The sequence below is a fragment of the Fukomys damarensis genome, unplaced genomic scaffold (genome assembly GCF_012274545.1).
Source record: "Fukomys damarensis isolate Sample0158 unplaced genomic scaffold, DMR_v1.0_HiC HiC_scaffold_15, whole genome shotgun sequence".
NCBI lineage: Eukaryota > Metazoa > Chordata > Mammalia > Rodentia > Bathyergidae > Fukomys > Fukomys damarensis.
This window is the reverse complement of record NW_022900927.1, coordinates 9,337,156-9,354,872: the sequence shown is the minus strand read 5'-3', so window position 1 is coordinate 9,354,872 and position 17,717 is coordinate 9,337,156. Positions and strand designations below refer to the sequence as shown.

Sequence of the window (17,717 nt, the reverse complement as noted above, 5' to 3'; positions counted from 1 at the left end):
TGAAAGTGTAAATAAAAACCAAAATGTATAACAGATGTGAAATAGAAAAGAATTGTTCAAAATTATACCACGTGAGAGACACTGTGTCAAAAATTAAAATGTTTTATATAAAAAGGAATAGCATTATTAAGAAATGAATTGAGAGATTAGCAAATGAAAATATATTCTTTACTATTGTTATTTTCTAGTTACTTTTGTTATGAAAAATTATTTTTTCATAGAACAGTTCTTATAATTTCTTTATTAACATCTACTTGTATTTCATTAAGATTTTAAATTTTTGTTTCTAATAAATATCACTAGCAAGTGAGTTTGATAACTACTTTTTATCTTTATCCAACTCAACATATTTTAAGTATAGCTTTATTAATTAAACTTTATGCCAATCAAGTTATTTGAGGTAAATTCATTTCATTAAAATGATCTAAGAAAAAATTTTAACACAGGCAAAATATTTGTGTAACATAATAATTGAAAATCATTTTTATATGGCAAAGTTCTTTCCCTTGTACAGCCACTGTATATATTTGAAGAATGAGCCTAATTTGTAAATTGAGAGTTGAAGTATTAATCAATAAGCAATCTACATATGTTATGCATCACATAATTAGTTCTTCATGATAAATGAAAAATTAATCTTTGTTTCCATTGTGATCAAATGTATTGGATATATTAAATCATATATAGAATGAATATCAATTTAATGTCCTAAATTTTTTCTATTTCATATTATTTGTCCTCGCTTACTACAATAACTCTTGCACATAAATCTTATTTTATTTTATATTTTCTTTCATTGAATTTATTGGTACTTTTTAGGTATACAGTACAGTTACATTTATCATTGGGGTCTTGTATCATTACATGACAGGTCTTGGTTCTCATTTTTTTCCCCATACCCCTATCCTCCCTTTACCCCCTCCACCCTCCCCTAGTTACGAAGACTTTGTTTCCATTATTTTGTTTTCTCATATTTTTTCTTGTCCATTATTTCCTTTCCCCTACCCTTCCCATGTCCCCTACACCTTTAGTCCTTTTCTTCCTATTTCACCTTGTCAATTCTACAATTTGGATCTCATTTACACTTTTAGTTTTTCACACCTGAGAAACTATTTGGTATTTACACATGTCTTATTTATTTCACTTAAGAATATGGCTTCAATATGCATCCATTTTCCTATGAATGACTCTAGTTTCTCAGTCTTCAAGGCTGAGTAGTATTCCATTTTATAGAAAAACCACATCTTCTTTATGCCGTCTCCAAATGATTGGCAAATGGGCTGTTTCCAAGTTTTAGCTATTAAAAACTTTGCACATAAATCTTTTTAAACACATTTTCCTTTTTAACTGACACATAGTAATTAAGTATATTTGGGGGACGCAGTGCAATATTTCAATAAATGCATACAGTGTATGGTGATCAGATCAGGATAAATGACATATCTGCCACCTCAGAAACACACCATTTCTCTGTGTTAGGAACCTCTCTAGTAGCCATTTTGAAATATTCAATTAATTTTTGTTAATTATAATTTTTCCACTGTGCTCCAGAACATTAGAAATGATGCTGCTACCTGTCCAACTGCAGCCCTGTACCCATTAACCAACTTCTTCCTCCTCTCCTCTCCCTAGTGCCTTGTCAGTCTCTGGTAACCACTATTCTATTCTCTGCCTATTTGAAATCAACTGTTTAACTCCCACATTTAAGTGCAGACATGGGATATATGTCTTTCTGTCCTTGACTTATTTCACTTAACATAATGTCCTCCAGACTCATCAATGTTCTTGCACATAACTCTTACTTTAGGGGACCAGGGACTTAGCTCCGTGGTGCCACCACCCACCTTGGAAGCACAAGGACCCACGTTTGATCCCCGGTATCAAAATAATAATAATAACAACAATAATAATAATATTCATATTAATAATCTTACTTTATGGAAAAATTTTACCTTTGCAAACTTTGCAGCAGTTATGAGACAAGGTAATCTGATGAGACTCTGGACAATCCAAGTCTGGGCAGCCTGAACTCTCAACAAGCTTCATGGTCCGGTCCTGTTAGCAGAAAAGAAATGCCTTGAATTTCATGCTTATAAGTTAATTAATAAGTTTCCAGATTCAGCATCTGACAAGGGCCCTCAAATATGCCACAGATATTTTCATTCCGAGAACTTCTGAGTAGGTCAAGGGCTCACTCCAGAAAGGACATTAAAACCCAACTGGAAATCTACAGAATGAATAAGCAGCCTGGAGCAGTACCTTCCACTCTGTAGCCTGGAGTATTAGGTGTCTATAATTTGACAAATGTACGGATAATGCAGAAAAATTTTTGTTACTGCCAGGACGCATTTACATATCCAATAACAACTATGGTGAAGATACAGCTCCTATTATATCAAAAGCTCATTTTGAAAAATAACCGTAAAGAACACAAGCTTTATAAACATGTTCATGTCAAAAATTTTTTTATAAAATTTTATTGTTCAGTCTGATAAATGACTCCAATAAGGAAGAATGGAACTATCCTATAAAACTATAAAAGAAAATAAAGGCAGGAATGAGGAGCCACAAATCAATGTCTAGCACATTTTCAGGCACATAGTTGTCACTCAAAATTTTTTTGAATGAATCAATAAATCAGTATGAAATCATTATAGTTCTAGAAACTGAAGTAAATTAAGCCCTTTCTGAAGTAGAAAGCAAAAGACACAACTTTCCTGACTATTGTAGTAGCCCTACCCTAGAAGCAAACATGTGGCTCGAGTATCATTAGTTTCTGATCACTTAACAAAATTAACATAAACACTCCTTTGAACAAAAAGTATAAGTGGCCAGAATTTTTAAAAATTGAAAATGAGACAGAAAGAAAAAATGTGCAAGTGGCAAATAAATACATAAAAATGTCAACATCTCTGGACATTAGAGGGATGCAAATTAAAACAACACTGAGATTCTATCTCACTCTAGAAATAATTGCTATCATCAAGAAATCAAATAGTAAGTAATACTAGAGAGGCTATTAGGAGAAAGGAACCCTTTGACATTGTTGGTGCGAATATAAACTGGTACACTCTGTGGACCTCAGTAGAGAGGTTCTTCAAAAAACTAAAACTAGAAGTCTGGCGTGGTGGTGCATGCCTATGAGCCCAGCACTCAGGAGGCTGAGGCAGGAGGATCGCTGTGACTTTGAGGCCAACCAGGGCTAGTGAGTTCCAGGTCAGTCTCAACTACATAGTGAGACCCTGTCTCAAAAAATTCAGAAAAACAAACAAACAAACTAGAAATTCAATTTGACCTAGCTATCACCTTCCAGGTATCTTCCCGAAAGACTTAAAGACATCATGTTACCGTGACACATGCATACCATGTTGTGACAGCATCATTCATAATAGCTAAATCGTTGAAGCAGCCTATGTGTTCGTCAAGAGATGAATGGATAGAGGTTGGGGATTTAGCTCAGTGGTTCCAGTGCCTGCCTTGTGAGCACAAGGATCTGAGTTCAATCCCCAATACCAAAAAAAGAAAAGAGAGAGAGAGAGATGAATGGATAGAGAAAGAAAAAAAAGTAGGCCACTGCGAGCCTTTTCACCAGGCTGCTCTGCAATGTGTGGAACGTAGTTATTTTCCTATCTTTAATTGACCCACACTCATTGTGTAGAGCATACTCCTTTTCCTACCCTTAATAAATGTAGAATCTTACCACTTTAAAAGGGATGGGGGTGGGGATGTAGTTCAGTGGCCCCGTGCCTGCCTGGCAAACACAAGGTCCTGAGTTCCATCTCTGGGAAAAAAATCAATTCAAAAAATAAAAGAGAGAAAACAAAATATGGTATTTATACACAATGCTGTACTATTCTGCCATAAAGAAGGATAAGCTTAAGTTATTTGTAGGAAAATGGTTGCACTTTGACACCATAATGTTAAGTGAAATAAATCAGGTACATAAGCTTAAATATCACATTGTTTTCTTTATATGAGAAACCTAAAATATAAAAACCAAAATAAAACAAGGATAAGGGCCAGGGATGTAGCTCAGTGGTGCCACAGCTTCCTGGAAAGCACGGGGTACTGAGTTGGATCCTCAGTACCAAAAAACAAAAAACAAAAACAATAACAACAACAAAAAATGGATACTAAAAGACAGGGAATTAGATCTTTTGCAAAAAGGAATGAACAAAGATGAAGGGAGGGGAAAGGAATGAAAAAATAACTACAATGTTTTATGCAAGTGTGCCAACCCTCCACAAAGGTTTATGTAGCAATTATGCAGTACGATTATGTACTGCAAACATGTACTAATAAAAACAGAAAAAAACAAAAATCATCAACAATGTTATAATATGCCTACCAGTCCTGAATTAATAACATAATTCTTGGAACTTGCAGCCTTACTTTTTTGTTACTGCTCAGTAGCTTAGATTTTTAGATATAATTTCTGTAAGAATTGCTTTCATGGAAGAAGTACACATTTCAATATCTGCCTTTTCCTGGATTATATAAGAGGGGATTTTTTTTCAAGTCATAACCTCTTATCGAAACAGTAGCAGAAGGCATGTATACAGTGGAGTCAAACGGGAGCCATTCTTCGCTTTGACAGCCTATCTCTTCTGGAAATCTCACATTCAAAACTACATTGTTGTTCTGTGTTACTATTAAAGTCACGGACCCCTAGGACATATTTTCAAGGCCAGAAAACTGACAGTAGAAGAACAAACAGGGACTGGAACTGACAGCCCAGAAAATAGAAGCATGAGATTCCTGTTGATTATCTCAAGTTGAGAACACAAGAGGCAAGAGGCCTGAAGGGAACAGAAACAACGGAAGTCCTTAATGTCCAGAATTTAGTCAAGAACTACAAAGCTTCACTGATCCGATACAGCTGTGTTGTCCAATCAATACCCACAAGCTACATGTGGCTCTCAAAGGCAATAATTGTAAAATACAAACAAAATTTTGAAAGCATAGTAGAACAAAAGAATGTAAAAAATTCTTAATGATTTTTATATTGTTTTTATGTTCGAGTGATGTTTTAGATATATAAGTTAAATATAGGAAGAAAATTCAGAACAACAAAAAAAAATTATGGTTGCATCATATTTCTGTCAGTGTAGTGTTTTGAGAGGAAACAGTGTTTTTCTTTGAACAAAGAAAAGACAAAATGATTATAATATTTACTTCCTGTGCACCTGCATATTCTCTATACATAAATCTATAACTAAAATAATGTAATCAAATAATTTTATATAGCACATTTAAAAATCAAACAAGCACCTATGCAAGTAAATTCTGAAAGCACACTTAGCATATTGTAGAACATATTCTAGCCAAATGAAAAACCAGACATATGCACCCACACACACTCTCACACACACACACACACACACACACACACTGAAGGAGAGACTTCAGATGCCCTTGTGACTCAAATTTAGAGCTGGTATTTCAGACTAAGAGATTAACATTAGAGACCAGCTGACAAAAGTTTCTGGCTGTCCTTGAAATAGCATTTTCTGTGATGCCCTTTTCTCGCTTTGGAGACTAGCTCTCACTTAAATTTTCCTATCCTTATATCTACAGAGGGACTTATTCCACTCTACAGACAGGTTTGTAATTTGCATAATAGTTCCACTCCCAGTGCAGTGTTTCATAGCATTGGTGTAGTGATGGTGATAGAGAAAATTCCATCTTGAAACACAGGTTCTGTAATTCAGCTTAATGTGTCTATGCCTCAGTCTCTTATCTTTAAGATGAAACCTACATCATAGGAAAGCTGATCTAAAATCAAAAAGAAGCAGTTGAGTATTTAATGGGCACAAAGAAACCACAGATTTCACTTTCTAGAAATGAAATCTGTCACTATCTTTCCTCTTATACCCTCTTGGCTTATCCCAAAGGATTCCCAAATTAAGATGCATAAAGTAGAACTTCCTTCAGCCGTGATTTATCCCAACAAAAGGGATTTTCTGGGATTTTCTTTACCCTAATTATTAAGAATCATACAGATTCTCATAGTTTATTGGTGGTACCAGCAGAGTAAATCACTTATTTTACTTTCTATATGCTTTATACATACAAGTCAACCCCAAATCCATATTCTGGAGGCATTTTGTTTATTTGTTTGGACTTATGAGACAGGGTCCCCAAACTCTATGCAGTTCAGGCTGACCTTGAACTCACTATGTAGCCCTGGCTGGCCTGGAACTCAGTGATCCTCCTGCCTTAGCCTCCCTAGTGAGGGAATGATAGGCATGCACCACCACACCGGACAGAAGGCATTTAAAGAGTACAATAAAAGATCAAGTGTAACCCTACAGCAGATGCTTTATATACAGACAATTGCCTTCTGATAGAAAAATTACTTAGTATACAATAGGTTCAAGAAATATAACACAATAAAAGGCAAATATGAAAAGCAATGTGAAATGTAGTTAGTATTTCCATTTACAAGTCAGGGAGCAGAGTTCAAAAGATACATATGGCCTCAGAAGCATACTTCAAGAGAGCATAGCAAGTAAAATTTTAAAGCATTCCTCTTTAAATAATTTAAAGTACTCCTACAAAGGAATTAAAATCAGTTACCCTTTATTAGGTAACTTTATGTTTTGTTTTTAATTGAAGTGCATATTATTTATCTCACCTGGGTTGCAATAATGAGTGTCAAGCTGACTTCAACTTTGCTTTCATTATCCTCACAAGGGAAAACAAGTTGCTGATATGAGTTTGGAATGTATGACGCAACTTCATAAAAATTTAATTGGACAGAAAAACATTTTTACTTATTGTGAAAACTGTTTTATAACCACTAATTTACATTTTTGAAAAGGTACTGTGAATTCCTTTACACCAGAACTATAATTGATACTTTTAATTTTTTTCTTTGCCTTAGAATCTGAAAGCTGTATTGAAGGGCAAACTTTTAAAGAAACATTTGCTATATTTATATAATTGAAACCATTCTGAAAGGTGCATGAAGAGACTCCTTACCTTGCACTCATAGAGAACACATACTCCAGAAGAAGAATAGACTGTATTTCGTTCTCCTTCAAAGTAGGTTCGTCCTTGAAACTGGCATATTGCTTTAGGGTAAAAAAAAAAATACATGTATTGATATTTCATTAGGAAAAACAGCTTAGAAGTATTCATATTATTCTGTAACAGTCTTTCACATGTTCCTTCTCACATCCCTTTCCAGGTTTTTGAATAATATAAACCTAAACTGAAAACCTACTATAATGTACATGTAAACTTAAAATAGCAAATTTTAATTAAGTTAGGGTGAAATGAGGTACAAAAGGAATAATGAGATTTAGAAAGTCACAACAGGACTATGAGAAAGGACTGCCCAAAAGCACATCGGAGTCAATTACATGCCTGAGAGATGATGTCCTACTAGGGACATATTAAGTAGGCACTTAGGACGGCGACACAATATGAGAAAGGTTCATTTTTTAATAATCTACCACTACAAAATTTTAAAACAAAATCTAGGATTTATTTTAACTTCAGTATATACATGTAAGCTTTATGTTTCATAGCTTAGTATTACTTTAAATGTATACAAGTTGGGATATCCCATTAAGGATCTTGAGATGACTTAAGCTAAACATGTCTTGCTTTCTTTCCAATAATATAAAAATTTAAAATATAACTTCTGATTCAGTGGGAAAAAATGTTTTAATTAGTCACAACACACAGTGAAAATTTTTCTGAAACTAAAAAAATATTTACAGTTCACACAGAAATTTAGCCAGCAAATTACTTACTTTTAAAAGAATTATTTTACACTATCCATGTTGACATATCTCTTTAACAGATGGTTTTACCCTAAGGCTAAAGAAACCTAATCTTCAGGTTTCTTCTCTGGCTCAGGCCCCTTCTACGATTCTAAGCTCTAATATTTGATTTTATAATTTTATATTATTTAACCTTTGAAAATGCACCCAATATTATAAATGGTTCAGTTCCCCACAACATCTAGGTCCACTAAGATAATTACTTCAAAAACTAGTAGAAGTAATCATTTGATACACTTTTTACCTCATATTTATTGAAGCCAGCTTTTATTTTAGCCACAAAGACAGTTAAAAGCTGAAAGTATAAACTCCTTTTAATTCTGCTAAATGATTAGAAGTTTGTTTCACTCTTTATAATTTATATTTCCCTACTATCTTTAAAATCAACTTGTCAATAATAACTGCTAACAGAAATTATGTACACTTTATTGTGTAAATATTAATATCCCAGGTATACCTCAACTTCTCATCTTCACTGAAAAATTCACTGATTATTTAAAGCTATACATTTAAATAATGAAAACAATACACATTTTTAAAAATCCATCTCTCAACTGACCTCCTTACTCAGCTTTTATTAACAAATTTGGTTGCATGATATATCTCTACCAGTGAATTGATTTTAAATTTTTTGGAGCTTGACAGAAAAAAAGTACAACCTACTTGCATAAATCATATCACTTAAAAGCTGGCTGAAACTTGCTCACTCATGAATGTTCAAAAATGAAGCTACAAATATGTCAGTTGCATACTACCTATCATATTATGAATTAAAATAACATGTGCATTCACTTAATGACCTGATTGACTACAAAAATATCTCTCCAATATGTAATTTGGAGTGTACTCTTTTTTCTTATGAAACTCAGTAAACTCAAAATACCAAGATCTGACATATTTCATGTTTAATTATACTTAATAAGTACTATGTTTTATAAGATAATAAGAAGAAATAAAACCTTTTTTACTTCTATTCAGTATCTCTCATTCAAGGTTTCTAAGCCTATATTATAGGACTTCATAACTGCAGCCTATTCAAATCAGCAAGCATGTAGAAAAATAACTGATGTTTCAAGTTTCTTAGAGAGGGAAGGATACAGAACTAAAACAAAAACAAAAACAAAAAAAAACCAAGGGTAAATTCCCCTTGTACAAAGTGTTCAGATAATTTAATATTCATGAAGAGCAGATGGACCTTCTGTTCTAAGCTCTTAATTCAGAAGACTCAAACAGGAAACCTGTGGAACAATAGGGCACCAAATGGAGCTTGGCAAAGAGGGAGAAAACACAAAAATGAATGAGGTCAGAATTGCTTCATTCCCTTCCAAGCGATGAACACAGTGAACTTCACTCAGGGAAAACCCAATGTGAGGTTGTCTCTCCCTCTCTCTCTATCTCTTTTTTTTTCATCAGCCACCATTATTGCCCACAATTCCAAGGTTTGTGTGGTAGGGTGATGTCAGAAGGTTGTTGCTTTCTGTAGGCGCTTCATGGGGGAAATGTGAAGAAACTCAGGAAAGCTATAATGGTTCCTGAAAACAATGTAAGAAATAATAAAAATATCTTTAGAGTGGCTACAGCACTTTTTAAAAAGAAAATTAAAGGAATGATAATCAAAATAACCTATTTATGTACTTAACAAATAGGCACTGAACTCCTACACACCGTATACTCTGCTAGATACTGGGATTCAAAAATAAATAAGATGTGATTCATGCCCTCACTACTGAGTAAGACAGACAGACTCACACACAGGTCAGTATAATAGAAGACAAACTGAAATATTATAATTAATGAACTCATGCTACAGGGAAACAAAAGAGGTCGAGTGCTGAGCTTTTGGAAGGGGACACGTGGATCACTGGTAGGGAAACAAACAAGGGCTCTCTTAGACCCAGACTCGCTTAAGAGCAGGAAGTCATCATCTCCCTAGCTAGAGCTATGGAGCAAGAAGAGAAAATGATTTTCTAGAGCCCAATATGAGCCAGAGGTGTGGAGGCTGGAATGTCTAGGAAGTGCTGTAATCGTGATAGCCCAGCCACTGCCCAAGAGGCAGCCTAGTGCAGAGAAGATGCTAGGAAGAAATATGCCTATCCTCTGTCCTCCTGTCTTCCTATTTCCTGCCAGTGCTTCCCCCTGGCAAACCTACACAATGCTGTCAAGGAGACCAAGGTGATGGCTCCTGCAGAAGTCAGGATCGGGGAGTACATTGTAAGAGAGAGAGACTGGAACCAGAAGTATAGCGGGTCCAGGAAAAAATAACCCAGTGAAGGCTATTAAGTGTTCTCATGCAGAAGGATTGGTTGCTAAGAAGGCCAGAAGATTTGGACTGAAGTGAAATGTGGAGCTCTATGAGGTTGACAGAGTGCACAGCAGCCATAGAGATCAAGTGGACCATGCAGACTACTGCTCAAGGTCCAGATTTCAATCCAGCCTTGGGAAGAACCATCAGAGACTTCTGATATTTTCATTTTAAAGAAGTGACTACTCTAATTGAGGCGTCGAGAATAAATTTGAGGAGGCAAAGTGGAAATGGAAAAGCTACTAAAGATGTTATTGAGGTAAATGGTGGCTGCAGTTAGGGTGACATCAAGGGAAAGTACATACTGATTGTGTGGGAATCAACAGGATATGTCGATGGGGAGAAGGAGGAAGAAGAATCAGATGGTTCTGTTTCTGACGTGACGTACTGAATGTATAATAGTTCTGTGCACTGACATGGGGATGTGAGGAGAGGACCAAAGTCCTCTGGGAAGAAAAATATCAACAATTTAACCTTAAATGTGGCAATTTGAGATGAATAAGAGATACCACATATGCAGTTGATCATAGGAATTTGGTCTATATGAGCAAGGACATCAGAAATATAATTTAGAAATTATTAGCATGTTCATATAAAGCCACAAAGGTGCATAAAATCACTTAAGAAATTGCGGACTTGAGAAGAGGCCCATGGTCAAGTTCAGAGCAGCTCTATTATTTAGAACTCAGGTAGCTGTGAAAGAACATCCGAGAGGCAGGATAAATCAAGAGGGTGGTATCTGGGAGTGTGAAATAGGAAGAAAATGGCTAAAGGGGAAGTGGGAAGGGGAGGGGAAGGGAAATAAGGGAAAAGGAAAAAATGTGAAAAAATGAAAAAATGGAAACAAAGTCTTTGTAAATAGGGAAGGGTGAAGGGAGGGCAGGAGTATGGGGAAAAAACAAGAACCAAGATTATGTCATGCAAAGGCACAATATCCCAATCATAAATGTAACTGTTTTGTTTGCTTTAAATGAACCAATAAACTTAATGGAAAAGAAAAACATTTGCAATACATTTTATATATATCAACTTCTCAAGAGTTATGTAATCATTATTCACTGCAAACATGTACTAATAAAAATGAAAATTAAAGAAAAAAAAAGACAAGAAGGCCAGAAGAGATGAGAAACAGAATAAATAAGTCTTGAAGACAGTAAACAGAAACATATTTTTTAAATGTAGTTACACTTCAAGGAAAAGTCCAGGCAGCTTATCAAAATAAGATCCATAAGCAGCTAAACTATAAAATGAGGAAACAGGGCCATAGGAAGATGGAGTATCTAACATGAACAGGGAAAGCAGATCAGTCCTATGTCCTGAGGTAGCTAAGACTGCCCATGGAGGTATGAGGGCAAAAGTCTCAAGTACCATCTCTACAATTCCCTAACAGAAAAAGTATCTGCCTGCTTACTTTCCCAAGTAGAGCATAAATAAAAGAAATCACTTAACAAAGCAGTGAATGAATAATCAGTTTACTGTGATTGTTTCTTCAACACAACTGTATTCACATATTCATTGTCAGAGGCTTAATTTCTTTCTTAATTTCATTGTGTGTTCATAAATGTGCATGCATCCATCTATACAGCAATAAGTACTTTGTGACATAACTCTGGATTCCTAAGCCCCAAATTATCTGCCAACTTCAAGCAGAATGATATCAACTGGATTATATTTTCAAAGCTCTATGTTGAGTGACTAATGACCATATTACATATATTTCATTATATGAAGATTTGAAGCTTTCTATATTTTTACATATGAAGCTTCTTGGGAAATATATATTAACTCATTTATATAGACATTTTAAATTGCAGACTAAGTAACTAGACCCCATGCCATCAGACAAACTCACAGATTTCGGCTACTCTTTCATTTTTAATATTTCCAATGTCAAATGCATGTTTTCTGTGACCGGTACATGATGTTGTTTATACAGCTCGAAGGGGTGTCATTCACATCATGTTCTATGTGAATTATGTCCCCAGAGCTTTCCAGCCTGTTTGGGCCTTAAGCAAGAACATTCATAATAACTCGGGGAAATTAAATAAGATGAGATAATGATAGATGCTTGTCTTATCAGAGCAATGCTAAACACTGCAGATTACATAGTTACCAGTACAATAATTACGAGAGAATCTGCAAAAGCAGTTATATAAATTACCTTCTCTCCACTTTTTCCCATTTTAACAATGTAAATACAAATTAGGAAGCAAATAAGAAAACAGGTGATAGCACAGATGCAAATTTGAAAGTCACTGGTTGTTAAAAGCGAAAATATTTTAGGGGCCAGGGATTTTAGCTGAGCGGTTCGGTGGCCTGCCTCACAAGCACAAGGGCCCGAGTTCAATCCCCGGTACCAAAAAAAAAAAGTGAAAATATTTTATAACACAGATTAAGAAACAGGTATATGAAACAAACCAGTAAGTTCAGAAAATTCTAAATTGCACATTAAAATTTTAAATGACTGGTAAGTCATTAATACAGAGCTAGCAACTGCAGTTAGCGCTGAGATTTCAATAAACCTTTACACAGTTTCATGCAGAAACTTATTCAATTCAGTCTAAAGTTATTTTTGAATATCTAAAATATCTAAGCAAAAAGGCATATCATATTTCACTTTCAAACATTTCTTTACTCACTAAAGAGTTAGCTTTTCCTTCCTACTAGTGGACTGAAATATATACAGATAACTTAAATTTCCCAGCTGGAATCACTATCTTCAATTTTGTGATCTAATACAAAACTGAAAGATACAGAACTCAAAACTAGTAACATTCACTTAAGACATGAGACTTATGGTTTCTTTAATGTTCTTTCTGAAATACAAAATATCAGTGATCTTTGGATTGATTAAGCTGTATATTAAGAGATTTGTAGTCTCGAGGTGCATCCATTTTTCTACAGATGACTCACGTTTATCCTTTTTTCTGTCAGAGTAGTACTCCATTGTGTGTCAGTACCACATTTTCTTTACCAATTTATCTATCTGTTGATAGACATATAGGTTGCTTCCCAGATATAGCTGTTATGAATTGTGCTGCTATAAACATGGGTATATATGTACTATTATAACGTGATGCATGTAACACTTTTGCAGAGATACCTCAGAAGAGATTAGCTGGGTCAAATCAGACACAACTAAAATACAGATAAGTAGCAAAATAAAAGACAATAGTAGGAAATGGGGAGACAGATCTTCCTCAAATGGGAAAAGTGATCAAGAGATGGTGGGGAGGGGACGGAGATGAAAAGGAATTTAGATGGGTTATATACATGTACCAACACCCTACATGGAATATAAACATGATATACTGAAAAAAATGTATTGATAAAAAAATTTTTTTAAAGTTTTATGTGATTGTTTATCAAATCTTTATATCCTTTAAAAGGGTTTGTAAAAGTCCCATTTATAATGGCATTTTGAGCCAATGTGAGAGCTATTTGTTAGTATGTATAAATGAAATTTGTCGGAACAGAAAATATCTCACTTAATGTAATCTGTATATTTGTATTTTTGTGATAAATGTTTTAAAGAACGTCAAATAAATGTGTGGATGAGGTAGGCTGAGATACAAACAAAAAATTCAAGAGTGTTTCAATGTTCTTAGAAGGTAACAATCAACTCTGCTATATTTATCCAACCCAAAATCTTTTTTGTAATCTGGACTCATTTAGAGTCAGTTGTTAACAATATAGTTGTAATAAAATATGAGCACTCACTGAAACAAATTAATCTCTCTCTTCTCAATAATGTTTAAATCTGTACCATAGCACTAAAGATAATTTCTTTGGCTCCACTTCGTTATACACTTTTTATCTTTCCCACCGAAGGACAGCAACAGCATCTTATTCATTTTTAGATCTCACTCAGCGCTCAACACTGACCCTCCATAATAAACTCTTATATTTTGTTTAATTTTTTTAGTACATTTTCTCCCAGATTTCTGGCTGAGGAAAATAAGTGAATGAATCTCCTCTTAACCTCACTTTTTCCTTTACATTTGGTCTCATCTTTGGATTTTATTATCTTATAATAAAAGTTGTACAGATTATGTCTCACAGAAAGATTTTTACTTTTCTGTAAAATGATGAAAACAGCTGAAATAGAAAGTGAGAGAGTAAGAAAGTAGCTGGTTAATGTCAGAGTAGTGATTTACTAACATGACTAAAGCAAGTTAATTTGCTCAAGGAAAATCCTCTTGGAAAAGTGGATGACAAAACTTTTTTTTTCCTTCTCTTCCACCTAACACCAATGTTCTGACAGTGAATGCTATTTAAAATGAACAGAAGTTCAGAGTGCTTAAATAATTCACAAATTCACTAATTATACATGTTTGCTTCCTTTAACTAAATCTCATTAATTGTTTGGGAATTTAATTGTTTGCAAAACTAAGAGTTTAGGAAATGAAATGATGAGAGTAGTTATTACAACCCTCCCTTCCAGTTTTACATATATATCATGTCCTTGGGCTTCCAGAGGACCGAAGTGTGTTTCTCCTAGGAGGGCTTAATTTAGGTCAGTAGCCTATTCTTCCAAAAAGAGAACAGGCCCTGAAATACCATAAATCTAGCAGTAGTCAGGGCTTAAGAGCCAAAGGAAGATAAAAATAACTTCCAGAAGAGATCCAGAGGAAAAATGTAAATACCTTGTCAAGTTTGGCCTTTGAGATAGAGGTTGTAGATACTGGGGAAGATTGTACATACAGAGGGTAACTAATAGCACAAAGGCAAAGTCCTGCTGGCAAGAGGGATTCAATGCTTTTGGCTCTAACCTAATTTTACCCTTTACATTGTAACCTAAAGTATATTCTGAAATTCTTCTGATTTAACTACCTTTCCATCACTAGTCTTATTTTTTTTCTATTCATTAAGTTTATTGGTACATTTTTGATATACAATATAAGACTCATAATTGGGAATTTGTACCTTTACGTGATACGTGTTGGTTCCTATATTTTCCCCATTTTCCTGGCCTCCCTTCACTCCCTCCACCCCTCCTTATTTAAAAAGACTTTATTTCCATTTTTTGTCCTTTTCTCAAATTTATTCCTTTCCCTCTTTTCTTTCCCTTACTCCTTCCTTATTCTTGATATTGCTTCATGTACCACAGAATGAAGTCTTAAAAGAAAAAAAGCAGTTAATTAATTTAGTCCCCTCAGGATAAGAAAAATAAATTTAATTAATGGAGGTAAAGACTTACAAGAAAATATAATATTGGTATTAATACCCAAATACTAATTAAGAGCCAAAACATAAACACTTAGGAATTAAAAGTTCTCGTTATCACTTTTCCAAGAAAATATAATATATATAATGTACGAAAAGCTTGCCTATTGTTAAAGTTAAAGCCAGGACTAGAATTCATGTCTTCATCTTTTTTTTTTAACCATTAAAATTCCAGTGAATGCAGTCAAAACCAGATCTAATCTTTAGCTTAACCTTGTGAAATGTTTTTCCAAAATGACTGGTACCTTTTACCCTCATGTTGTTTTGATGTTTTAGTGAAAATGTTCAATATAAAATTCTCTGTGAGAGTAATAAACTACACATTGGTACTCAGTTAAGTGGTCCCATGTGCAGCTCCTTAAATGGGGACTGCTTCAAAACAGCGTGTGGTGTGCAGGTGGAGAAAAATGTGGAAACTGCAGCAGGAGTGGAGAGCGGACTCTATAAAGGCATTTTAAAAGTGGTTTCCTGGGATTTATGTTAACAATCCCATCATCGTGCAAAGATTATGAGCCAAGGAAGAAAAGCAGAGATTTGATTAAAGGGAGCAGATTTTGCAAAAGAAGGCAAGTGAAGAAAAACACAAGGAGGAGGGAAGTGAGAGCAGAGGAAGCAGCCAGTGACAGCAGAGTTAAACCACTTGACATTCAGCAGAGGAAAATGACAGAGAAAAATAGAAAAGAGCGCAATGAGAAACAGGACAAGCAAAACAATTTCGTAACGACAGAGTGAAGGTGTCCATGCCTGGACATGAGAAACATTCCCTGACCTGCTGTCCACCACGCAATGTAGTAGGAAGGCACCTGCCCTGTTTTAAAGGAACATTCGGCATAGTGAGGGTGACAGTGGGGGAACCCACAAGTAACTGCATACAACTCAGACAGGAAGAGTAAGGCTTTGCAACAGTGAATGGGAAATGGTTCCCAGAGAAGGAACGCTGGAAAATGACGGAGAAATATCGTGAGAGATTTGGGGCTTTGTTTCATTCTTCTGCATACAAATATCCCAGCACCATTTATTGAAGAGGCTTTTTTCTTTTTTCAACATGTGTTTGGTACCACTTTTGAAAATGAGTTGTATATAAGTGCATAGATTTAGTCCTGGGACCTCACTTCTGTTCCACTGGTTCTGTCTTCATCTTTATGTCAGTACCATGCTGCCTTGATTACTACAGCCCTGCAGTATGTCTTGAGGTCAGATGTGACGATGCCTCCAGCTTTATCCAGTTAGTTAAAGGATGCTTTGCTTATTAAGGACTGTTTACTTCCAAAGGAATTTTAGGATTGTTTTGTTCTATTGCTCACTGTTAAGGTTTGTATCTAGATGTCCCCTCAAAGCCTCTACATTCACGGGCGGGGCTTTTCCCAGCTTGCTGAATGTAGAGTGCATAATATTGGGACTAAGGGTGCGTGGTACTAAATTAGTCCACTGACTGAAATTAGTATAGTTCATAGTGTGGCTGAATGGGTTCACTAAAGAGAGAAGCCCCACCCTAGGTGAGGGTGCACCACCCAAAAAGCATGTAGCCCAAATGGGATAAAAGGGAAAGGCAGGCTTCCTACTTCGCTGCTTGCTGCCTTCTGCCTGCTCCGCCATGGACTGCCTCCAGGGTCTAAAAGAGATACGTGCACTCCACATTGATTGCAGTATTATTCATAATAGCCAAGAAACAAGCTAAATGTCCACCAAGGGGTGAAAAGATAAAGAAAACTTGACTATACACGGACACACACACACACACACACACAAATATATTTGCACATAACTCACACACAATGAAACATTATACAGTCTTTAAAAAGACAGAAATTCTAGTATTTGATTTAACATGAATGTGCCTAGAGGTCATTATGCTAAGTGAAATGAGCCAGACACAGAAAGAGAAATACAGCATGGCTTTACTGATATGGGGAAGCTACAAATGTTAAACAGAGGGTAAAACAATGGTTTCCAGGGACTATGGACAGGAGAACGAGAAATGGTAGAATGTTGGTCAAAGGGTATATAGTTTGGTTATAAGATTTTATTCATCTTTTGAAATTTACTCCAAGTAGTAAAAACTATTAATAATGTCTACTACTTGAAATTTTCTATAAGTAGACATTAAAAATTAAAGATCCTATTCAGTGTATTCAACAAACTACTTTATTACAACTTCTTTAATACTTAAAACACTAAATATTACTCATGTAAAAGAATAAAACCTAGATTAATCAATGTTGGCATTTTTATCATCACCCGGAATGTAAGACCAAGTTCTGAGAAATGCTTAGTTTCCATAGGACCATAATTAAATAGAGCACACTTTGCTGACTGAACAGCATTAGAAATGGCCAGACAGCTTTGGCTTACACAAACTAAATTCTTCACGTTTGGAAAGTCTGAGAGGACTGAAA

General features: G+C 35.0%; 1 protein-coding gene across 2 annotated transcripts in view; it reads right to left on the bottom strand.

The window, feature by feature from the left end:
• Nell2 (neural EGFL like 2) overlaps positions 1-17,717 on the bottom strand; it is a 390,044-nt gene that overhangs the window by 214,749 nt on the left and 157,578 nt on the right. For both annotated transcript variants that reach the window (XM_010638373.2, XM_010638375.3), the window contains exons 10-11: positions 6,985-7,076; positions 1,953-2,055 (exon numbers count right to left, since the gene is read on the bottom strand). In XM_010638373.2, coding sequence (XP_010636675.1) covers positions 1,953-2,055; positions 6,985-7,076 — 195 coding nt within the window. The remainder of the gene's footprint in view (positions 1-1,952; positions 2,056-6,984; positions 7,077-17,717) is intronic.